Source organism: Danio rerio, chromosome 17 (assembly GCF_049306965.1).
Source record: "Danio rerio strain Tuebingen ecotype United States chromosome 17, GRCz12tu, whole genome shotgun sequence".
Lineage (NCBI taxonomy): Eukaryota > Metazoa > Chordata > Actinopteri > Cypriniformes > Danionidae > Danio > Danio rerio.
Genome location: NC_133192.1, coordinates 55,852,397 through 55,878,668, shown reverse-complemented (window position 1 = coordinate 55,878,668; position 26,272 = coordinate 55,852,397). Strand labels below are relative to the sequence as shown.

The following is a 26,272-nucleotide window of genomic DNA, read 5'->3' as shown; positions in this document are numbered from 1 at the left end:
ATGAAACAAAACGTACCATGAGTAATGTATTTCACGTTTCACAAAACATGTAAGTTGAGGCATGTATTCACAATGAGTTTGAGCTACCTCTGTTTCTCCGTGATATCTTGCAAACAAAATGCAACCATTTCCATTGACCTTATTCTAAAATGCGGAAGTGCGCCTGTTTTCGCGATTGTCTTAGAACTTCCGATTCAGTCGCCTATGGGAGAAATGACTAGGAATAATAAACGGCAGAAAATAGCCAAACTACTTGCTCAACAAACAAATGTTTGCATGACTACACAGACCAATTAGCATAATATAATAAGAAAATATTAAATTGCAACATCAAGCAGCGTAACGAGCAGTTGTTAACGTCAAAAAATGAATGGAAGTGAATGTGACCGGAAGTCGCGAGACAAAAAGATTCAAATGGCAGCGCCCACTCGACAGCTGAGAATAAGGTGAATAGGAATCCGATCAGTTGGTTGTGCGTGTGGTTGCCATGTTGAAGTCAAATTTACCACATTGACTGCTGCCGTTACAGTAACTTTTGCTCTGTAATTTATTTAGCTTCAAATCTAGACATTTCACATAAGATGCAACTACAAAATGGAGGCAGATCGATATATAAGGAAAGTCTGACAAGGGACAAGATTAGACAAGAGTATCATGAAACTACATGACCGGCATATTCGGTTAACAACAGTAGCCAGAAGAAGTGGGAGGACTGCTGAAATGCAGCCGAACAAAGACATATCTCCGCATATGCTTTTAAAATTAAAATATATTGTATTCAGTTTGATTTGGATAAACTTCTGAAGCATTCAATTGAAAGCCATAACTTTAGACCCCTTGCGGGAAGCCTAATGCAGGTTGCCAAAGATGTTGACAGTATTGCGGCAAGAAATACGAGCTTTCCTTTAGACTGCTGATCTGTATGAATATCAGATGCATGAGCCGGTCAGACTTTTTGACTGAAGGAGCTCAGAATGGGGAATGAGCGCATTAGACGGTCAGCCGCAGAATGATATAATAGCGACGTGCGGTGACGCTACATAAAGAAAACGCTGTGTTCCCCCCTGAAAAAGGATGGAAAAAGCATTTTGGTGGTTGCATCGTCATGTAGAGCCTCATAGTGTACTCAAAGGGGAAATTACAGTTGGTAAACCAGTTAATATCATCTGCTGACATGAAGATTTGCGTTTGGTGTTCAACAAGCGGCAGGTCTTCACATAATGAACTAATTAAACTCATTATAGTTGGACAGCAACTGTTATTGGAAGAGTTGAGAGCGAAACTCTGAACATAGTTTACGGGCCGTGGGGTTCATCTTGTCATGGGAAAATGGTTTTGGAAAGGATGACTTTTGTGTGTTTTTTGTCAACTGTGCAGTTTTGTGAATCTTATTCGTTAAGATTGACCCACAATGTCCATGTCTAGAGAGTAGACGCATGCTGATATGCAATTATTCAATATATCGTGATAACGCACATGCACAATATTGATATTGTGCGCACTTCAAAATACAGGGAATAATTATTTACTATTTAAACTTTTAGAGTGCTTTTTAAGAATATTTCAGATTTTTGTTTATCACAGCACCAAATGCTTGAAGACTTTTATTTTGAAACATTTCACATGTTAATTTGGCTTACGACGTTTAAAATGTTGTGACTATTTATAGCCAAATCAATATAAAAAAATTTAAATGTAAAATTAAAGTAAATTCGGTGACTTTGGTCGTTAACTCTGTGCAGCAGGGTTGTATTTAAAGAGCCCATATTATGGGTTTTTGAAAATTCCCCTCCATGTAGTGTGTAACACAGCTCTAAGTGAAGTGAAGTATCCAGCTAAGGCTTAAATCTGTAAGAATACAGTGTTTAAAACTGTTGATTCATCTATAAAAGAGTCGACTCATAGTGCTTCGAACGAGTCGCCTTGATACCGACTCATTAGGTGTTTCGCCATGACGTACGAACGAAACCAAGTTATTCACGTGCACGCGCAAACCCGGGAGATTTCAAACCTGAGGCCCCACCCTCTGACGCAGAAACCCAGACACACACACACCCACAAACACACACACACACACACAAACATGCCGGTTGATTGAAGTCACACTGCAGATGGATATATTGAGTCTCTACCCAAAGATGAAACCTCAGCATTATAACCAAGCAGTTGGAAACTTCTGGAAGCTACATGCTACAAAGAATACTTCATCTGAGTTTGTTAAAGGAAGGATCAGTAAAGAGTAACTGATGGACGTCAGGATGGGTTTCTTCCATTTCTCTAGTGTAAGTACGTGCGGTTAAAGTTGTTGCCTCGTTTACTCTAGCTTGCAAATGTATTTAGTTGTGATTTGTTACTTGTAACCGCGTGTACTGTATCAGGTTAACTGGATATATTATCTTATCGCGTGCAAAGTCACGTTAAAAACGCGACGCGTGCTGCTTTGTTATTGGAGCTCCGTGCTAGAGTTCTGCTCCCGCGATTTATTCGGAAATTTATTCCCGCGCCGCAGAAATCTGGCGCGGGGACAGCCGCGGGAATAAATTTCCGAATAAATCGCGGGAGCGGTCGGTAACGGGTTTAATTTGGGACGGGAGCGGGCTGTCTAGCAATATCACGGATATTGCTATGCGAATTAGAAAGAGAGAGTCTGCTTGGTATGAGAGAGCGTATGAGAGAGAGCGAGAGAGAGCGAACGAACGAACGAACGAGCTCTGTGTGCTTTGTGCTGTGTATATGTGTCTATACAGACAGCTTGGCTGTCTGGACTGTATACTGGGTGATTTTTGGTTGTGTTCTCCGCTCTAGCGGGACCGGGCGCGGCGGGCAGAAAACGGAGCGGGTTCTCAGGCTAAAACCTGGCGGGTGCGGGCGGAAGCGGGAGCGTTGTCATCCGGAGGTGTGTGTGTGTTTTTGTGTGTGTGTGGTATGGCGAGTACACGACTGTCTCCTTCGTTCGGTTATCCGTGGCACTATCCACTCGCCATAGTGTGGCAGCTAAAATTCACGCCTACACTATCGAGCGTGTATGAACTGTGATTACTTTTTAAATTGCTGATTAGCTATTGGCCATTTCCCTCTCTGACTGAAGGCAGTCGACCAATCGCGACAGACTGTCATCGGTCCAATCAGCGCAGATTAGCTCCGCGCTAAGGAGGGGTTTGGGAACAAATGAATCACTGGACGATTCATACAGGAGTCGCTGGGATAATTAGGTAAAAATAAATGCAGATTATAAGACCATGAAAGTGTTTTTTGACCTTGCATGCATATTAGACTGTTGTTGGAGACCCTTACAACCAAGATATGACCCTATTTCATGTATAATATGGGCTCTTTAACATCAGTTACAGCAAGGTTGTATTAAGCATCACTTAATTTAACTAAAACCAATGAAATGAAAACTACAAACGCATTTATTATAAAGAAAATGTTTATATTTAAAATTTATATATGTATATTTAATACTAATTATATATAAATATATATGTAAATATTTTGGTTTTGTATTTTATGTATTTTTAATTTACATATACGCAATATTTATAGAGTGAGTACACACACACAAAATAAATACAAACTTTTATTTTGGATAAAATGTAATCGTTTGATAGCATTAGTTAATAAATCTCAATAATTAATATTACATATAATATTAATATAATATTAATATAATTATTAATATAATATTATATAAAATATTAATATAATAGTACATTTTTTAATTAACTTTAACAAACATAATATGAATATTTTTAACTGTCGATTGTATTGCATTAACTAACGTTTACTAATGAGAACCGTTTCCTATTGTACTTCTTAACCCTTTTGATTTCATTTGATTAAAACATGTTTATTTTTTATTAAATATATATGTTTAAATAAAATAAATCACTACATAATTTTTGCCGATTATACCGTACAACCTTTTAGTTTGCTTTACTTCAAAAATTGAGTAAACCCATTGCTTTTAAAGCAATTAGTTGACTTTCCTCAAAAAAGCGAGTACACCCATTACCTTAAAAATAATTAGGTAAACAAATTATGTGGATAATTCTAAAAATTAAGGTAACTTAATTGTTCCAAGTGACATTGTATTTACTAACTTTTTAAGTAAAGTCAACTTGTTGCTTTTAAGTTAACGAGTTTACTCCCTTTTTTAAAATAAAGTATCTAACCGCTTTTTACAATAATATAATATATTAACGCTTCAGCAAAGAAAATGTAACACCTGCAGAAGTCTACTAGAGAATAATAATTGAACTTCTTGTTGGATTGCATTATTAAGGTATTTAAATAAATGTGTTTTTATTTTTGCAGCTTCACATTTCTATTTCGCCGAAAAATGTCAAACTCAACATCGACTGCCAAGAGGTGGCTGAGAAACAGATCAAAGCAGCCAACAACGTCTCCACAGATGGCTACGAAGTCCTTGGAAAAATGACAAAGTCTGGCGGTTCAAAGAAGCAGTCGGCCACAGTAAGTAGAGATCGATCATTCCCTTCAATACAGAAACGATTTAAACACGCACTACACTATTAATCCCATGAATCAACTCTGCCATTCTCTTTGTCCCTTCATACTCAATCAAGCGTGTTTCCTCCCACCCGTTCATGCCTGGACGGATTCGATTCCGTCTGTATTGCTTTTCACTCTTGTAAATGTGGGCATGTTTTTTTGTGTACTTCCAAGTCCCGCCGCTCAATGCGAGCCATCTGTAACATCCGTTTGTGTTCACGTTCCTTTTTTTTCTCTTCTCTTCCTCAGTTCCAGCTCCAGATGTTTGATATTGTCTGCAGTTTGGGCTGGACAAGTCGAGACAAATGTTGTGATATTCCAGCAATGGTAAGTAGAGATTGTACATAAATATCATCTTAGGCCCTGTTCACACCAAAGATTCCAATTCGTATATGGGCCATTTAAGGCACTTATGGCAAAATGAAATCTGAATGTGAGCCTTATGTGGCCCATGTGGAAAATGGTAAATCATTGCATCCCTCATTCATTCATTTTCTTGTCGGCTTGGTCCCTTTAGTAATCCAGGGTCACCACAGCGGAATGAACCGCCAACTCATCCAACAAGTTTTTTTTTTTTTTACGCAGCGGATGCCCTTCCAGCCGCAACCCATCTCTGGGAAACATCCACACACTCATACACTATGGACAATTTAGCCTGCCCAGCTCACCTGTACCACATGTCTTTGGACTGTGGGGGAAACCAGAGCACCCGGAGGAAACCCACACGAAGGCAGGGAGAACATGCAAACTCCACACAGAAATGCCAACTGAGCCGAGGTTCGAACCAGCGACCTTTTTGCTGTGAGGCGACAGCACTACCTACTGCGCCACTGCCTCGGCCTCATTGCATCCCTATTCAAGAAATTACATAGCAGCTGACTACTGCAGCTGGTTTAGTCTAAAAAAGCACTAGTACCTTTTGCATTTGGGCCAGTCCAGGGTTCGTTTGAAAACCTATTGAGAACACCTCTTCAAGCTGGTCTCGATATGGTGTTTTGATGTGCACCCAAGTATGATTGCCGCTTTCACACCTGCTCATACAAACCAACCAAAAACCAAACAAAGTCTGCTAAATTTTAACTGAACTAAATGAGGCAGGGTGACGCGGTGGTGCAGTAGGTAATGCTGTCGCCTCAAAGCAAGAAGGTCGCTGGTTCGAGACTCGGCTGGGCCTGTTAGCGTTTCTGTGGTGAGTGTGCATGTTCTCTCCGCGTTCACGTAAGTTTCCTCCGGGTGCTCCGGTTTCCCCCACAGTCCAAAGACATGCGGTACAGGTGAATCGGGTAGGCTAAATTGTCCGGAGTGTGAATGAGTGTGTATGGATGTTTCCCAGAAATAGGTTGCAGCTGGAAGGGCATGGATTAGTTGGTGGTTCATTCCACAGGGGCAACCCCAGATTAATAAAGGGACTAAGCCGAAAAGAAAATGAATGAATAAATGAGGCAGCTGTGTTTTTGTCAACTGACTGTTCAATTCCTTGGTGGCTTTCAGTAAAAGCACTCTTCACCCCCGCAAAGAAAAGCTCATTCACTTCAAAAGGTTCTTGTAATCAGAGAAGGGTAACGATCCTTCCCTTAAAGGATCACGAAACACCAAAACACATGTTTTGAGCTGTTGACAGTGGTATATGTGTCCCACACTGCTAAAAACACTATTAGGACACCTATATTTCACAAAAAAGTGTAAATTGGTTGTTTTTGCGTTATTTCAAGCAAATTCGTACTTCCGGTTTGAAATGAATTTTTGAAGCTGCGTCACGGTCATGACATAATAGCGTGTATTCCAGCGTGCAGACTGGGCGTCTATGCCAGAGTGAGTCTTATTACGTCTTACAGTGTGCTGCATTAATGCATGAGTAAGGCTTGGTTCAAACCAATCAGCGCGCTCTATTGTGCAACTTCATTAATATTCATTACTGTGTTTACACGACAGAGACGCCACATTGTGTTGGCAAAACAAGCCTGAAGTGTTGCTTTTATAGTTTGCTGCCGTTAAGTTTCGTTTTCATTTTCTCTCTGTGAGAGCTCATCTGGAGTCACGTGTAGATTAACAGTGTACGCGACGCTCGACAACAATAACTTATGTGTCTAAGGAGGATTATTGTTTACCTAAGAGCTGTTCTCATCTGCAAACGCTGAGATCTGGATTCGCTTGTAGTCTTCTCTTCATAAAGACGCGGCTCTAGTTGCTGGTGATTGTCCTGTCTCTACAGATTTGGTAAGTGAGCGACCAGTGCTCTTTGTTTATTCAGTTTGTTCGTATCGAACTAAGTTAACTATTGCACCGTAACATGTTAGGACCACAACCAAACTTTAACCTCGTGTAGGGTTTTTACCGCATTTAGTGACCGGAATAACACACGCGGCTTTCTGACACTACCTGCCGTGTGGATCTAAGTTTCCGGGAAATGCGGAGGTTTTTTTTTCTCTCATTCGCCGTGCGGTATCAAACATTACATGAAAAATACACGCTTAGAGCAGCTCCTCGAATCAAATATTACGTTTGTCGGGAGGGGCATGAATGAATTCCCTGAATGAAAGAGCCAAACTGCAGTTAAAGTTCAACATTTAATAATCTGGCAAATAATTCCACTACAGATGTCCATGTACTGTAGGTTAAACACCATCACTTTCTCCTGTGTGTGTGTAATTTGACTCTGAAACTCGCGCGTGCCCAAATAGACACTCCCACACCCTCCCACTTTAGTTCCTCCGACACTCCCCCCTAAACAGAGCTGGACACGCCCACCTTTCTGACTTTTTCCAAAGTAGAGGTGTGAAAACACCCTGCTGAAACAAGGGGGTTTCATGGCCCTTTAAATACAGCCGTCAGGCGTTGCAGCAATTCCCTGTTGTGTTTCAGTAGGATTTCCCTTTTCATGGCGATTGACCTTCTCCTTAATGAATCACTGGTCAGTCCCTTCCCTGCAGTTTGTCATCGTTTTGCTCTAAAGCGCTGAAAGGTGCTCAGTTCAAAGGTTACTCTTCCTAAAATAACACATTACCGCAGATTTGAGATGATGTCATTAATGAGCATGGGCCAGACAGATTCTAAAGGCAGTTTTTGTTGCTTTTCCAGCACAAAAATTAAATGTGTAATGATTTTGAGAGTATAGTAGCTAGAAACTTAACATGTGAAATAAAAAAACATAACTTTGTAAAAAAAAATTTTTTTACAATGAATATGTAATTAGATCCACGTGTTTTGCTTTTTTGTGCAGAATTTTGTGAAATAAAAAAAAAACATATATTTTGGAATGACTTTCACAATGATTTATAGTTAACTAAAAATTAACTAAACTTAACATGTGAAATAAAAATATAAAAGGTTTTACAATTGTAATTAATTACACTGTAAGTACTGTAGATCCACTTGTTTGGCAATCAAATTAAGTCTACCATATAATAGGTGTACTAAAATACAAAAAAAAAACAGTACTTTAAAAGCTGTACTGTACAGTACATATTATTCAATAATATTACTGAAATTAATATAAAACCTAAATAAATATCAATGATTGGCAACATAATCTGCAAATTTTTGTTATATATGTTGTGTTTGCATTGATGGCAATTGCAGTGTTATTTAACATATTCAAAAGTAAAAAGATATTTACAAATATGATGAGTTTAAATACTTATTTTACACTTTTTAAATAATATTTTATGCATATATGTTTCTTAACACTATATATATAGTTTTGAGAACCAAATATGCATAAAATATTATTAACATATATACATATATTTAACATATTGTTTGTTCTGTAGACCATCGAAAAACAAATAGCTTTAAGAGGCTAATAATTTTGCCCTTAAAATGGTGTTTAAAAAATTAAAAACTGCTTTTATTCCAGCCGAAATAAAGCAAATAAGACTTTCTTCAGAGGAAAAAATATTATCAGACATACTGTGAAAATGTCCCTGCTCTGTTAAACATCAATTAGGAAATATTTAAAAAAGAAGAAAAATTCAAAGGAGGGTTAATAATTCTGACTTCAACTGTTCTGTATGTGTGTGTGTGTGTGTGTGTGTGTGTGTGTGTGGGTGTGTGTGTGTGTGTGTGTGTGTGTGTGTATATATATATATATATATATATATATATATATATATATATAAAATGATGACATTCGTTTTTTGTATTTATAATGCTATGTAATATGTGACTGGACTAAAGGGTTTTGTTCCAAAATACTTTGTGTGGGTGAAATATATAGATTTTTTAATGCCAACAATTATTAGAATATAAAGTAAATATCATGTTCAATGAAGATAGTTTAAAAATTGCTGATATTTTTTTCCCTTAAATTCCAGACCTTCAATTTGTTGTGAAATTGTCCAAACATCAGTTGAAAGCGTATTTAGATCTCATGTAATGTAGAATCTATTATAAATAATAGAATTATTTTATTTTTTTTTAAGTCATTTATGACTAATTTTGTGGTCCAGTCACATATTTTATATTAGTTTACCAATAAATAAAAAGAAATGTCAACATAACTGGACTGAACCTCCAAAGAAATTACATAAAGTACAATGCTGTCTTCAAACCCTAGTTATATCTTCATGTAATATATAGTTTAAAAGAAAAAAAGCCTAATTATCTTTTTTTTTTTTAGCTTTACTTTTACAAACTCACAAATAAATACAAAAGTAACACACTGACTCAGAACTTGAAATGCTGAAGTAATGTTTTCTAGAGAAAAGTCATTTTTATTTCCTTTGGAAAATCACTTTTTTCAGCTATATATGATCAAAACACACAGACATCCACACAACACACACACATTAAACCCACACCATTGGCATAATAAATAATTAGGTGTTAGTCAAATCAAAGTAAATCAAGTGTAATAGAGTCACGTGTGTGTGTGTGTGTGTGTGTGTGTGTGTGTGTGTGTGTGTGTGTGTACTGTTTGCTATGTCAGTTTATTTGTCAAATGAGATTTTTCATCTCACATTATTTACAAATCCTTTTTTGCACAAAGCCACTTTAAGAAATGAGTACTTTTTTTTTAAATTTGCCATTTGCACTAACTCGTTTATCATACAGTTCTTTAAAATGCGCATTAACATGGTAATGGAAACCCAGCCTCCATAGCAATATCTCAGAGATGTTCAAAAACCATGTGTTCACCCCCAAAAATATTTCCAAACCTGTGAAACATTCTGTTTTCCATGGAACATTTGGATTTGAGTTTTTTGGGTGAACTGTTCCTTTAACATTTGTCTTGACTGGAATTAAAGGGCTTAGCCAAAGCCGCTCATTAGTAGGGAGTGTGCGCATACTTCAGTCCAGTAGAGCAGGTAGACGTATACTGTAAAACAGTGCAAGTTATGATTTCAAAGGCAACTATGGTATCTAGATTTACTTTTTTATTACTAAATAAGTGCCTATTTAATAATAATTATTAATTTAGTACTTATTTATTAACAAAAAAATGTAATATAGCAAATTGCAGATTCTGTTAAAGGGCCATGAAACCCCCTCTGTCTCAGCAGGGTTTTTTCACACCTCTAGTTTGGAAAAAGTCAGGAAAGTGGGCGTGTCCAGCTCTGTTTAGGGGGGAGTGTTGGAGGAGGGAAAGAGGGAAAGGTTCGTAAAAACTTGTGTAAAAATGGGAGTGTCAGTTTGGGCATGCGCTGATTTTCACAGAGGCTAAAGAAACACACAGACGCAGGGGAGAAAGACAGTGACTGTTTTTACATGGGCCTCAGTAATCGAAATATTTGACAAATTATTAAATGGCGGACTTTAACTGCAGTTTGGCTCTTTCATTCAGGAATTTCATTTATGCCCCTCAAGACTAACAAGATATTTGATTCAAGGAATTGCTACAAGCATGTATTTTTCATGCAATGTTTGTTACCGCACGGCGAATGAGAGAAGAAAACCCTCCGCATTTTTCGGTAACTAGATGCACTTGGTAGGTAGCGTCAGAAAGCCGTGTGTGTTATTCCTGTCACAAAATGCAGTGAAAATCCTACATGACGGTAAGTTTGATTGTGGTGCTAACATGTTTACACTCGGAGAGCATCATTTACAGCAGATTTATTAGTCCCTAATATTGTAGCGATGATAACGTACGGTAAACTTTATTAACCTAGAAATCATTTGACTAAGGTCTGTCTTTAAACACTGAAAGAGTACTGTTGACAATACGAACTAACTTTGCCTCCGAATAAACAAATAAAGACCACTAATCGCTCACTTACAAAATCTATAGAGACAGGACAATCAACACCAACTGGAGCTGCGTCTTTATTAAAAGGAGACGAGAGACAAATCCAGATTTTACCATTTCCAGATGAGAAAAGCTCTCGGGCAAACAATGTCCCTTAGACACGTATTTCTGCCACGCGTAGCGTGCACTGTAATCCACACGTGAGTCCAGCTGCGCTCTCATAGAAGGAAAATGAAAACCAAACCTTCACTGCAGCAAATTATAAAAGCAACACTGACGACCCGTATCTCTAAATAATTCTTGTTTCCCCGTTTGGCAACACAACCTGTCGTCTCTCTGCCATCTGAACACTTTAACAGATAAAAACAGTCTTCAAAGCTATCATGCATATTAATGAAGTTGCACAATAGAGCGCGCTGATTGGTTTGAACCAAGTCTTACTCATGAATGAATGCAACACACTCAGTGACCTAATAAGGTACTCCAGGGTACAGCCGTCCAGTCCACACGCTGGAATACAAGCTAAGATCTCATGGCCGTGACGCAGTTTCAAAAATTAGTTTCAAACCGGAAGTACAAATTTGCTCGAAATAACGCAAAAACAATCAATTTTCCCATTTTTGTGAGATATATATGTCCTAATAGTGTTTTTAGCAGTGTGGGACACATATACGACTGTAAACAGCTCAAAACATGTGTTTTGGTGTTTCGTGACCATTTAAGCTTTAACTTACGCAATTTGGTTTAAACTTACTTTTTAAATTATGCAAATTTTAACTTGATTTTTAACGTCTGTTTGATTGATGTAAGTTCAGTTGACTATGAAAGTTTGTGTATTAAATTTTTATAGTGTATTTATCTTTTCTTCATATATATATTTTTTAAACGAACTGTTTAGTGCTAGAATGTTTCAGATTGTTTAATACAATTGTGTGTGTGTGTTTTTTACAGCGAGATGAAGCCAAGTGTCCTGCTCTTCCTCACTCCTGCACATGTGCTCAGGACAGTGTTGGTCCTCCAGGCCCAGCGGGTCCTCAAGTAAGATCATCAAAGTCCCAGCACAGTTCTCTAGTCCCTGAATTCATCAAATCACGCTCTGATGATGATGACCACGTAAAGGGGCCCAGAGTTCAGGGATGCTGGGATATTTTCCCCAAACCCCCGGTGCTGTAATTCCACTCCTGCTCTTTACATCAAGCGTGGGAATATGATTAAGATGCCTCTTTTCTCTACATGATTATGTGTGGATTGAACATCTGGGATTACCAATATTAACAGCACAGTGTGAGATGACGACCAGCGTCTGACTCATAAACTTCACTTAAAGAGACAGTTCACCCATAAATGAACATTCACACTCAAGTGGTTCTAAACTTTCACGAGTTTCTTTCTTCTGTTGAATTCAAAACAAGATTTTTCTGAAGAATCTTTGCAATAGGCAGCCATTAACTTCCATAGTTGGAACACAAGTACTACAGAAGTATTCTTCAACAGAAGAAAGAATGCAGTTTAGAGCCACTTGGGTGTGAATAAATGGTAAATGTCATTTTTTTAGCTGTCACTGAGCTCAAAAACAGTACTGATGGGTCCTTAAACGATTTATTCATTTTAAACGAATCTTTAATATGACTCAGGAACGATGAGTCTTCTGAGGGAGTGATTGGTTCATTCCTGCATGCACACATTGCACAGGAGGGGGAGGAGATTAGGCCCTTTTTTAAGTCTTCTGTCAAGTTTGAGTGATTAATTGTTCATGTTAAAGACTTTAGTCAATGGTTTGCAGTTACAGCCGAAAAAAGATTTGAGCTGCGTTGGAAATCGCATACTACTCATGTAGGTTCTACATTTGAATTTACCATACGACTATTAGAAAAGTGCGTTGATGTTAAAGTTTTTAATGATTAATGAAGGAATTACAATGATTTATTTAGTTATTTCATTTTTATTTACAAGTAGCAGGGTATTTACAGCTACTGTATATTTCTGTCCGTTCACATTCGTCCTTTTCTGCCCCCTGGCATAGTCACAAACTGCTATTACACCTAAAAACACGCTCCTAATCCCTTATTACCGCCTTGGTGCCACACGCAGCGTAAACGGTTATTTTGAATTGTCACCCACTATATATAGTATGAATGTTAGTATGAGTTAAACTAGGACATGCTACATCAGCCATTTGTCATTATCATGTGACCTACCCGTATCAGCGTTGTCACTTAAGTAACATTCATTAATTCTCTCGCATGGAATCATGGGTTATTGTATCATTCATCGCATGCGCACTTCAGAATATTGCCAAAAGTAGTAGGTCATCCAGGTACTTCTCGCACTGTTTTTCTAATACTATGTATTCTGATATACTAATTGGCTCACATACTGTTTTAAGAGTACTAAATATTTGGGAAGTATGCGACTTTAGACGCAGCCTTTATCTTTTGAGTCTTTGAGTTTGCGTCATTAGTTCTTTTCATGTGACTTTACAGCAAGATTGGATATAGAAATGAGTAAATGAACCCATATCCTCTTTTTAAATAGGTGCATTATTATTTTTATCATAACGTATGTGTCTCATTTCCTTATTTTTAAAACTTTATTTGTATAATGGACATGAACTAGCCACTTTAATTACATTTAGGGCTCTATTTTGACGATCTAGGTGCAAAGTACAAAGCGCAGGGCGCAAAAGCATTAAGGGCATGTCAGTTATTTACTTCTGCTATTTTTAGGACTGAAAAATCTGCTTTGCGCCATGGCGCATGGTCTAACAGGGTTGAGCTTATTCTCTTAATGAGTTATAGGTGTGTTTTGAGAATAAACCAATCAGAGTCTCATCTCCCATTCCCTTTAAGAGTCAGTTGTGTCGTGCCATAGCAAACAACAATTGCGTTGCGCCTTGCGCCGGGTGTATGATAAGGCCCTTAGAGTTTCACGTTTGACTCAAAACCTGTTTGATGACTCGAGACTGGAACGAATAAGTGAAGGATCAGACTGCATAAGTTATATCAACGCAATCTCACAGCAATTTGTGACGTTTTGATTTTGTACGATTCTAATTCGTACAATCGCCACTAAATTGACAAAACTTAAAATACTTACGTTTCCTCGTGAGATCAGGCTGGTTATGTAGCTTATATGATGTTGTCAGATGATGAACCAACGACTCAAAAAAATGAAGACATGAAAGGTGAATTCTTTCCAGCTCAGATTGCATGTGTTGGTTAAATTTATGGATCATGTGAACAACAAACGACTCAAACTTGGAGACCAGTCCGATAATCTAAGGCAGTGGTGCTCAACCCTGTTCCTGGAGATCGACCTTTCTGCAAAGTTAAGCTCCAACCCTGATCAAACACACCTGAACCAATTAATTAGGACCTGAACAGCACTTGATAATTACAGGCAGGTGTGTTTTAATATAGGTTGCACTGAAATCTGCAGGAAGGTCGATCTCCAGGAACAGGGTTGGTCACGCCTGATCTAAGTTAATTATAGACAAAAGACCCATGTAAACAATGCATGATTCTTTTCTCTTCCTTATAGCATTACGGTTCTGACTTGCTTATAGTGTGCTCAACATTTGGGCTGGTTGTAGAAGTGTTTGGGAGGAAACTCGTAAAAATTTCATTCTATTTTCTCAAATTAAAAAGTTCATTCATCTCACTGAATTAGACTCAATATGTAGAATGATCTTAACTTCCCATCACTAGAAAGCAGAAGTGAAGCGCATTAAATGCCTTTCTTAAAAAGAAGAGTTTCTCAGTCAATAAGAATGCTTTATTGTTTGCTTTTCCAGGGCAGTCCTGGTACAAAAGGCCCACGAGGCGAGAGAGGAGAGTCTGGTCCTACGGTAAGATTGTCCATATCTAGTGTTTCAGTGGCTTGAAAATTTGGTAAATGTAGATGTGACGATATGGTGGCTCAGAGGTTAGCACTATTGCCTCACAGCAAGAAGGTCCCTGGTTCGAGTCGCTGGCATTTCTGTATGCAGTTTGCATGTTCTCCCCATGTTGGTGTGGGCTTCCTCCGGGTGCTCCGGTTTCCCCCACAGTCCAAAGACATGCGTTATAGGTGAATTGAACAAATTAAATTGGCCATAGTGTAAGAGTGTGTGAATGAGTGTGTATAGGGTTGTGGCTGAAAGGGCATATGGGGCATATGCATATGGGGCATATGCTGGAAAAAAACATATGCTGGAATAGTTGACGGCTCATTCCACTGTGGTGACCTCTAAAATAGAGACTAAGCCGAAGAAAAATGGATGAATGAATGTAAATGTTCCTCCATCAGTTTCTGGAGTGGTTCAACTCAATGTATTTTGATGCTTTTATTCCAGGGTCCAATGGGTCCACGTGGAGAGCAGGGTCTGCCAGGGCAGATGGGGCCACCGGGTCCACAGGGCCCCAATGGACTATCCCTTCCCGGAGAACCAGTAAGAAAAGCACAGACCTTTCTCCATGACCATTAATATCTTGATTTGACAGTAATAGAGTATAATTAGTAAATGTTATGTTTTCCTTAAAGGGACAGCTCACCCTAAAATGAAAATGACTTCATCATTTACTCTCCCTCATGTGGTTTTAAAACTTGAAGCTTTTTATTCTGTTGAACACACATTTTTTGAGGAATGAAGACCAGCATCTTCTTTTGTGTTCAACGGAAGTAACAATGAAGAAGTGTAGGGAGAGTAAATGATGAGAGAGATCCAACTTTGGATTGAACTGTCTCTTTAAGGCTGAAATGGTGATCAAAAGCAGATGTTGTAGTTAACTAACACTATTAAAAACCTTAGTTTTATTTGAAATGCAGCCGAAATAAAATGAGAAAGTAGATGAATGAACTTAAATAGAAAAACTATTAGATAAGACATAAAACAAGCTTAGAAAGAAAGTGCATAAAATGCAGGTAAAAGTTTTGGACTGAACTTTCTGTTTTACATACAAAAAGTTTGTCTGACCAACACAATCTCATGGCAATTCGTAACTTTTAGATTTAGTTGCTAATTCGTATGATCTAATTGGTACAATTTAGTACGACTTGCTCCTCCCCAATGACGATTGGGGTTAGGGGTGGGGTTAGGTGCCACGCCTCCTTTTTAAAATCATACAATTTCGTACGACTGAACTCGTACTAATTCGTACGAATTAGCCACTAAACTGGCAAAAGGTAAAATACTTACATTTTCTCTTGAGATCAGGCTGGTCTGACCGAATTTTACATCAAAATATTGAATTTGGTTGGAAAGTTTCTGATTTGATTTATTTATTTAGCATTTTAATTGAAATACAGCAGCCAATATTAAATGAAAAACCTTAAACATTCTGAATGATTGCTTTGATAAGTACTACAATGAATCAAATGAAAACCGAAAAAGTAAAGCTATATAGAAATAAAAAGTTAAGTAGCAAAAATAAATTCTATAACATCATATAAATAATATTGAAATAACACGTTTTACATCTTGCTGGGTCGAGTTCCAGCTGGGTCAGTTAAAATATCTGTGTAGAGTTTGCATGTTCTCGTGTTAGTGTGGGTTTTCTCCAGGTGCTCTGGTTTTACCCCACAGTCCAAAGACATGCGCTATAGGTAAACTAGGTAAACAAGATTGGCTGTAGTGTATGAGTGAATGTGAGAGTGTATGGGTGTTTCCCTGTACTTGGTTGCAGCTGGAAGTCCATCCGCTGAGTAAATGAACCCTGAAAAAAATGGGACTAAGCCAAAGGAAAGTAAATGAATATATATATATATATATATATATATATATATATATATATATATATATATATATATATATATAATATAAGGTGCAGGTTTCTAGTTTGTTTAAAACTACAGTAGTTGCTTATTTATAATTGCTTTTTATGTTATTAATTAATTTTAATTTTATGTTAGCAATTAACTTTGCTGGCCCTGACTGGCTCCAGTAATACATAGCGCAAGCCTGATTTATGACTAAGCGTTTTGCACCCATTTTTTTTTTCCATTCAAAATTGCTGTCAATGTCACGTAACAGAGGAACAAGTGTAAATAACTGCTTCATTTCTTCTGTTCTCAGGGGCGACCGGGACCTAAGGGAGACCCCGGTGACTCAGGTTTACCTGGACAGAGAGTAAGTGCTATTCTGTTTGTGCGCCTTGTGAAATGATTGGCAAATTAGGGTCCGTTTACAGGAGATTCAGAGTGTTATTCAGTTAAATGGCTTTATGACTGGATATATGCTTAAAGGGACAGTTCACCCAAAAATAAGTTACTCATAGTCTTAGTTTACTCTATAACTTGTATGAGTTTCTTTCTTCCGTGAAACACAAAGGAAGGTATAACGAAGAATGCCTTGACGGCCATGGTATTTTTGTTTCCTGCTATTGATGTCAATGGCTGATTTTCTCCAGCATTTTTTCTAATATCTTGTTTTGCGTTCAACAGAAGAAACTCATAAAGGTTTAGAACCCCTTGAGTGCGAGTAAATGAGGAAATGTTCATTTTTGGAGGAACTCTCCCTTTAAGTGCTTTTAAAACACACATCTTCACTAAATGGAGAATGATTGCTAACATCCTCATCATAACGTCATTTTATTGTGGACTTCCAAAAGAAATAGACGAACAGAAACACCAATACTTATTTCTGTACATGATGAAGGCATCACTCACTTCGCAAGTAGTTTATTTTTCCATTTAGAAAACCCTTCCTTCCCTTCAACGGAAAGGTTGAATGTAGTCATACCCTAACGGTAAATTACTCAGGTTTGATTCACAAACAGCTAAAATGTTGAATGATACAAAATCCACAGGCATGATGAGTGACATGATGTATTTTTCCCTTTTTCCAAGGGCCCGGTTGGCGCTGCAGGTCCACTCGGCCCTGTTGGACCCGCTGGAGCAAGAGTAAGAACACTAGCATGTTTTCACTTTTAGCTTTGTTATCTCATTTGTCTCTGGTCTTGTCAGTCTAATAGATTGAGTTGCGTCTTTTGGAGGACCTGTTTAAACTTCTTCCATATTGAAGGAATCTTTGCTAATGCTTTTAGCTGAGTGTCTTGTACAGTTCCTGACAGCATGTGTTTTTGTTCAGGGTCCACCAGGAAGTGAAGGCCCATCTGGACCAAGAGGTCCATCGGGACCAATGGTATGAAAATCTTTTGAATATCTGACGATGAGTGTGAGAATATCTGAAATAGACCGTGTGTTTAATTTCCTGGCCTGATTTTTATTCTTTCACAAACTACAAGAACATGAGGGAAAAATAAAAACATCACAATATAATTTGAAACATTTAAATAAGTCTTTGTTCAATTATTATACAGTTGTCAACATTTGAAGGGGATCAAAAAAGAAGAAAAGAATGGGTGAAAGCTTTTGATAAAAACTTTGAAAGGTTTTGATATCTACTTTTAAAATCTACTTTATTAAATGTTGGGTTATATGTGTTTGTGCTTTATACTGTATATAATTTCGAGAGGAGCATGTGATAGGATTGACTGCAGCTGGTCCTTATCACTAATCACTAGCTAGCCAATGGGGTCATTCCAAATTTAACATAAATATCCAGCCTAAACTTCATTCTTCATCTTTGTTTTGGAAACCCCCCCCCCCCCCCCCATTCATCCATCTTTTCATTCTAGGATCGGGCGAAAGGGTAGCTCAGTGGCTAGCACTGTCGCCCCACAGCAAGAAGGTTGTTGGTTCAAACCCTAGCTGAGCCAGTCGGCACGTTCTGTGTGGAGTTTTCATGTTCTCCCCGTGTTCGCGTAGGTTTCCCCTGAGAACTCCGGTTTCCCCTGAGAATTCCGGTTTCCTCCCACAGTCTAAAGACATGTAACACAAGTTAAAGTCACAAGCACCTAACACATGCATACTGGCGCAGTTGACGGTCTATTCTTGGGAAGTTATCGAGGACTACTGCACCTGATCTCGTATCCCTCCTAATGCTCATTGACTAGGCGGGAGTCTTGGGCTCACCTGGGACAGCATGCCAAACCTGCTATTATAGTCAAGCATTAGCTAATCAGAATCAGAAAGACCTTCGTTCCCAGGTATGTTCGCGCATACGAGGAATTTGTTTTCAAGACAGAGCTTCTACAGTGCAACAGGACCAAAAAAAAAAACAGATAATAAATATATAAAAAAGCAGTAAGCAGTGAATGCAAATATACAAATAGACAAGTGCATGTAGAGCTATATTACTATATACAATGTTATATGTGCAGCTGTTATGTGCAAAATGGCATATAAAGTGTGTTGTTAAATAAGTGTATATGTGTATAAAAGTGTATGGCAAGTTGTTGGTTACACAATTATTATCATCAAGTGTTCATAAGATGAATTGCCGAAGGGAAGAAACTGTTTCTGTGTCGGGCTGTTCTGTTGCGCAGTGCTCTGTAGCGTCGACCAGAAGGTAAAAGTTCAAAGAGGCAGTGTGCTGGGTGTGAGGGGTCCGAAGTGATTTCGGCAGCCCTTCTGCCGAGAAGGGTATAAACGGAGCCAGCTCCAAGTGGGTGGGTCTTGGAGCTCCAAGTGGGCTGGGCAAACCTTATTTAGTTGTATTTAGACTTGAATGTTGTGCTTTATGAATTTGTACACCTAACCCTAACCCTAAACCCAACCTCATAGTAACCTGTTGTGTTTTATTAACGTCTACACCTAAATCCAACCCTAAACCCAACCTCACAGTAACCTAATAAACCCAACCTACTTGCGGTTTGAGTCCCTCCCACTTGGAGGTCACCCAACCTACTTGCGGTGTAATTCCTCCCACTTGCAGATCTCCGGGCTGCAGTGATACCTACTTGCTTCTGCTTGCTCTGGATAAGTACAGTTCTAGGGGAGTAGGGAGGGTTGTACCAATGATTCGCTCAGCAGTCTGAACTATTCGACAGTCTTTGGAGGTCGAATTTGGTAGCTGAGCTAATCCAGACAGTTATTGATGTGCAGATGACTGATTCAGTGATGGAGGTGTAGAACTGTTTCAGCAGCTCCTTTGGAAGGTTGAACTTCCTCAGCTGACAAAGAAAGTACAGCCTTTGTTGAGCTTTTTTGACAACGGAGTCAATGTAAGTGTCCCACTTCAGGTCCTGAGAGACGGGTCCTAAGTGTGAACTCTTGAAATAAATATATTTAGCAGGGGGCAGCATTGTGGCATAGTGGTTAGCACCTTCGTCTCATGACAAGAAGGTCGGTGGTTCGAGCCCTGGCAGGGCCAGTTGGAGTTTCTGTGTGGAGTTTGCATGTTTGCGTAAGGATCGCACATGTCTTTCAAGAGAGTGTTTACATTAAAACAATAAAAAAGTAGTGCATTAAGAAAAAACATGAATAAAAACAAACACAAATGTAACACTCATGATTGGCCTGTTAACAGGCGGGGCAATCGCTGCAAGTTCTTCTGATTGGTTCACTGCTTTGGAACTGACAGTGATGAGCTACACTGCATGTGTGAAAGCTGAAATTTACACGGCGTCCAAAAAAAAGTGGCACTCTTGTACGTGGTGCTTCAAAACCAGTCAAACGTGTGTTTACTTAAAAAAAAAAACAATTGAAAAGTAGCGCACTGTAAAAGAAAAATGCATTCTGTGTGAACGGCCCCTTATTCATTCAACTTGCAAAATGCAAAAAGCTGGGGGATAATACAATTACATTTTCTTTTGATTGATTGATTCATTCACTATAGCATGTATATTTTGTGTTGTATGCGAGTAAAGCTGCTCAAGCATATACAACTTCATCTACTGGTCAAAGTGATAATACTGTACATTTTCTAATATGCAGTACAGGCGGGAATGCATAAGCTGTTTCTCTTTGTGAATGAATGATTGTGAACGAGTTGATTGCATGTTCAGGCTGTTTGTCAGAAATTCAATGTTACATGTTCTGTTTTCTGAGTAATGTTTACTTATAACAATTCAGTAACATTAATAATGTTATCCATGTGTGTAGGGACCACCGGGAGCTCCCGGAATGCCAGGAATCACCGGAAAACCAGGAAAACCCGGAGACACTGGCTTTCCTGTATGTTCATGCCTCTAATTATATCATTCAAATGTTCATTTGATTAAATCATGACCAAAATAAATAATCAGTACAGTGTTTGATAGAAATACATGCGTGCCACTGAACCTCATCAGACCTATATTAATGATAATGATGATTATGATGATGTTAATTCTGATTCATTTTTTTTCTTCATCTATCCATCACAGGGACCTGTTGGCATGAAAGGAGAGAAGGGTGAAAGAGTGAGTGTCACAGTCATATACATCAGATGCTTATTTATATATATATATATATATATATATATATATATATATATATATATATATATATATATATATATATATATATATATATATATATATATATATATATGCATCTGATGTATAAATATAATATATATTATATTATATTATATTTATATTTCATTATTTTTGGAATACTTTTCAAATACTTCTTATTACATATTTTCAAGTGATAAGTGATGTTTAGCAGAACAAGGATATTTTATTCTACAATATTTCATAATATATTTTCTTTTAGAGAAAGTCTAAAGAAGGGAAGGAGGGGGGGTTCTCTAGAAGAAAATATTATATGAAATACTGTGGAAAGTCTTTGTTTAAACCAAACGCCTACTCCCATTTTCTGAATAAAATGTCAAGATCCTATCGATTGTGTTTTCCAGGGAGACACTGCGTCACAGAATATGATGCGCTCTGTAGCGAGACAAGTCTGCGAACAGCTAGTCAGCAGTAGGTCACCTCGGCGTCACATCTGAGAATATTGCAGTGCTTTTGCTCATGTTCAAATGGAAAATCTTTGTTTTGCTCGCAGGACAAATGAGCAGAATTGATATGATGATGAACCAGATCCCCAGCAACTACAGGAGTAACAGCCCCGGCCCCGCTGGACCTCCAGGCCCACCTGGAAACCAGGGACCCCATGGAGAGCCTGGTCAGCCCGGACCCAATGGCTTCCCAGGAAATCCAGGTTTACCAGGCTCTCCTGGAGAAAGAGGTATGCGATTACGACACACTGGAAGATCCATTTTAAAAATAATTTTGACATAAAGCAGGATTTTAGCATGGATAAAATAAACCCTATAACAGGGGCGTCCAAATTAGGTTCTGGAAGGCCGCTGTCTGGCTAAGTTTACCTCCAACTTGCCTCAACACATCTGCCAGGAAGTTTCTAGTATAGCTGCTTCCCAAATCGCATACTTATGCACTATTCTACGCCGTTTTGTAGTATAAATAGTGAAAGTAGTGCATTCACACTAAAACCTCTAAAAATAATAAGAGCACTTTAATTACCCGGATGATGCACTCATTCAGCTGGTAAAATGAAGTGTGTTATGATGGACACTTCACGCTCTCAACGGCGGCAGTTTTGCTCACGTAGCGGAAGGAGCGGAGCTATCAGACGCATATGTTGGATAACTTTATTTATTTTGTATTCCCTGCTGAAAAATCCAGCTTAAACCAGCCAAGGCTAGTTGGCTGGTTTTAGCTGGTCAACCTGGCTGGTTTTAGAGGGGTTTTGGCCACTTCCAGGCTGGTTTCCAGCCATTTCCCGCCTGGTCTTAGCTGGTTAGGCTGGGAGATGACCAGCTAAAACCAGCTTGACCAGCCTAGCAAGCTGGGAGCCCAGCCAAAACCAGCTGTGTCCAGCTTAAACCAGGCTGGTCAAGCTGGTTTTAGCTGGATTTAGCTGGCCATTTTCGAACCTGACCAGCTAAGACCAGGCTGGAAATGGCTGAAAACCAGCCTGGAAGTAGCCAAAACCCCTCTAAAACCAGCCTGGTCGACCAGCTAAAACCAGCCAACCAGCCTAGGCTGGTTTAAGCTAAAAATTTTAGCAGGGTTGTGAAAGCAAAATTCTCCTATGTGAGTGATTATAGCGCCTCCTGATGGTGATTGTGGTTATACTCATGGCAGGTATTATTTGATAGTTTGGTCATTTATTTCACTGACTTGGCAACCGTCAAATGTCATCAGGAAAACGGTTTGAATTTCCGCTTAGTAAAAAAACATTAGTGTTCCATTTGGGACAACACTTCATACATAAACTATGCTGTTAAGTGTGTAAGTGCATAAGTACATAGTGTATAGTGTGCCATTTGAGATGCAGCTTATGTCTAGTAAGAGCTTGATTAGCTGGCTCAGGTGTGTTTGGTTAGGGTTTGAGGTAAACTCTCTAGGACACCAGCCCTCCAGGACCGAGTTTGGACACCCCAACGGTCCTGATGTACTTCAAACAAAGTTAAATAAAAGAACTGAAATGACAAAATTTTGAAAAAATATCCCTTTTCAGTAGTTTAAAACAGCTGACCAAAGAGAACTTTTTAGGGGAGTTTGTTTTAGCCCCTAAACACCTTTGAGCTACTATTGGTCTCTGACAATTACACAATCGATGACCTGGTGCCCTGGAACTCCCCATTCTTTGATATTGCTATAGCAACACATTTATTTACAGTTAAATTCAGAATTATTAGCCCCCTGTTTATTTTTTTCCCCAATGTATGTTTAATCGAGAAAACATTTTTCAACACATTTCTAAACATAATAGTTTGTTATTATATTAGAAAAAATAGCTTAAAATGGCTAATTTTGACCTTAAATGGCTTTAAAAAAAACTTAAAATTGCTTTTATTCTAGCTAAAATAAAACAAATAAGACTTTCTCCAGAAGAAAAAATATTATCAGACATACTGTGCAAATTTCCTTCCTCTGTTAAACATCATTTGGGAAATATTTGAAAAAGAAAACTCAAAGGGGGGCTAATAATTCTGACTTCAACTGTACGTTAGTTGTGTTGGACTTCATTGGGAATCAGAATGGTATGGTTTACATGCATTAATGCATTTCCTTGTGCTGTTGTAGGAGTGCCTGGAGAGAAGGGTGAACGAGGCAGCCCCGGCATTGGCACTCGAGGACAGAGAGGATTACCTGGACCTCCTGGTATGTCTTCGCGCAACTAAACACTACCTCATTTTTAACCGCTCCGTTTCACTGCTAATGATATCCAGAGTTTGTCTGCACACTTGACTACTCCAGGTTTTCCGCTACTCCAAAAGCCTCCTGATTAATGAAAGTAATTCCAATGATCGTTAACATGTATTTAACAACGGCAATTTTAATGTTGAGTGATTTCCATATCACAGTGTTTCTCATTCTCAGACCGTTTAGGCTTGATAGATGAATATTAGCTCAAAATGATGAATCATTATGAAATAAAATGGTGTTACGCAAGTGCTGCCAATAGTTTTTCCAGGAGATTATGAGTAGCTTTTTCCTCTGGATTGTTTGGACAGGTTGGCTGCTAACCTCGGGATTAGGAGGACTTTAGGAATAGATGTAGTTCAGTTCAGACAAATAATGTTCGAGACAATTATGATGTTTCTCTGTTAGTGTGTTCTCCGAATCTTTTCAAAAAACGAACATGAGACGAACGTATTTTGACTTTTAGGAAGATTCTTTAGGAAGATGACTTTCTAAAAATGACTCTGAATACAATTTAAGACAGTGCAGTGATTATTATAAATGAATTCTCAATGTATATCTTTCTTTTTTTATTTATTTTTTTAATGAAAATAACTTCCCCTATATCTTTAACTACATCTATTCTGCTCTCTGATGATGTGGTTACTGGTGAGGAGAGGATCAACCTGTCACTCATATGAGATCCACCGATAGCAAACCAGATCCATCCAGTATAGGGATGTAACAGTGCATGTATTTGTTCCAAACCCTCATGGTACAGCCATCACAGTTCGGTTCATGTACTCTGGTACATCTGGACTGACTGTATTCATTGTCAATCACTTAAATTAGACAGAGAACATCTTCCATGTTGTTCTAACAGCCTATTCACACGGGGCGTCAACGTCAACGCTTTCCATTCACTTTGAATGGGTGATGTCAGGTGTTGCCGAACTGCATTGTGGATCCGTCGGCGCCGTTTCAGAGCCGTTGCTCGCTGCAGAAGTTGGGACTAGCGACGGAAGTGTCAGCCAATCAGATCGCTGTATGCAAATACACCAGCTAGACAGTGGCCTATTGCTGACTGAATTTCATTGGCTGACTCTGCTATGACTATCGCGTTAGCCCCAACTTTAGACACACCTTCAGTCAAGCGTTGATGCTGAAGCTTCGTGTGAATGGGGCGTAACAATGCGCAAAAAAAATTATCGTAGTTTGTGTCCAAACACAATGCGACACGATTCATAGTAGTTTGTTGGTGTCCAGCCGTGACATTGCAGCTGTTTCTAAAATTGCTTCAAGGTGAAGTTTATTTATAAACTAATTTCCAGAGGATCATGTGCTTATGATTGACCACAGCTGGTCCCACATTAGCTAATGCATGATTCACCAATCGGATGATTCCTAACACACTATAAATAACCAGAGATTCTTACCTCAGTTATCTTGGTTTTGAAGAATCTCTCTTTCCACCCCTATCCCTCCACCCTTTTCTCTTTGACAGGGTCAAAGGCACTGTTGCCTCACAGCAAGAATGTCACTGGTTCAAGTCTTTACCTGGCCAGTCGATGTCTCTGTGCGAAGTTTACATGTTCTCCCCGTGTTTATTTGGGTTTCCCCTGGAGTTTACTCCCACTGTCCAAAGAAATGTAACATAGGTGAATTGAAAAAACCAAATTGGCACCATAGATGAGCTTTTAATCAGCAGTATATCTCTCCATAGCAATCCTTAATTGCCATTAGCCATGAATAAGCAGGGGAATTCTCGAGACCTACCTTAGCTCAAACTCCCCTCTCACCCTGCAAACGGGAGGGAGCCCTGAGCTCTAGGATCTTATAAGCTCAGGGCATTCTCCCGGGACAGCATGCCAAACATGCTTTATAATCAATCATCAGCTAAATGTGAACTCTTGAAGTTATTGCTAGTGGTTAGGATAAAAACTTTTAAAATGGAGAAGATACTGTTTATACCGTTATTACATTTTCATATATATATATATATATATATATATATATATATATATATATATATATATATATTCAACATGCTACTGTTAAAGACAAGCTCGCAACCCTTGCACCTGCTTTGTAACCAACATTAATGAGTGCTGCTCCATGTAAAAGTTGAAATTCTTTTAACTTAACATTATAGAGTAGTTCCAATTTCGTTACCAAATCCGCATCAAAAACGTGAGGCACACTGCTTTCCTCACCAAATTCAATGTGCTTTTGAGCTTGTGTGGTTAAAAATAAACTTTAAAAAAGTAAGTAGTGGGAATTTGTTGCTTATTCCTGTTCTACCAAACCTGTATCAATCCGTGACTCCAAAACCGAGGTACATACCGAACTGTTCTGTGAACCATTACACCCATAATCCAGTCAGTTCCACAGAATCAAGTAGGGAAGAAAAAATATCACAACATTTCATGTCAACCTAGTTAAAACAAAAAATACTGGATTTTTTTTCTTAAGAAAGTAAAGAATGATTTGTGGCCCTGCTGTTTTAAAGTATAAAAATCACATTAGCATTTCTGGAGCATCTGCGCTTCTCATCTCAAGTGTTCAGAACACAGAATTAAACACACATATTATCGGCATGTCATGAATCAAGATG

General features: G+C 38.5%; 1 protein-coding gene across 15 annotated transcripts in view; it reads left to right on the top strand.

The window, feature by feature from the left end:
- col12a1a (collagen, type XII, alpha 1a) overlaps positions 1-26,272 on the top strand; it is a 195,770-nt gene that overhangs the window by 159,374 nt on the left and 10,124 nt on the right. For all 15 annotated transcript variants that reach the window (XM_073927625.1, XM_073927624.1, XM_073927627.1 and 12 more), the window contains 13 exons: positions 4,318-4,476; positions 4,765-4,842; positions 11,651-11,737; positions 14,493-14,546; positions 15,033-15,128; positions 16,752-16,805; positions 17,525-17,578; positions 17,766-17,819; positions 20,624-20,695; positions 20,887-20,922; positions 21,363-21,429; positions 21,512-21,694; positions 23,560-23,637. In XM_073927625.1, the coding sequence (XP_073783726.1) occupies positions 4,318-4,476; positions 4,765-4,842; positions 11,651-11,737; positions 14,493-14,546; positions 15,033-15,128; positions 16,752-16,805; positions 17,525-17,578; positions 17,766-17,819; positions 20,624-20,695; positions 20,887-20,922; positions 21,363-21,429; positions 21,512-21,694; positions 23,560-23,637 (1,072 nt within the window). The remainder of the gene's footprint in view (positions 1-4,317; positions 4,477-4,764; positions 4,843-11,650; positions 11,738-14,492; positions 14,547-15,032; positions 15,129-16,751; positions 16,806-17,524; positions 17,579-17,765; positions 17,820-20,623; positions 20,696-20,886; positions 20,923-21,362; positions 21,430-21,511; positions 21,695-23,559; positions 23,638-26,272) is intronic.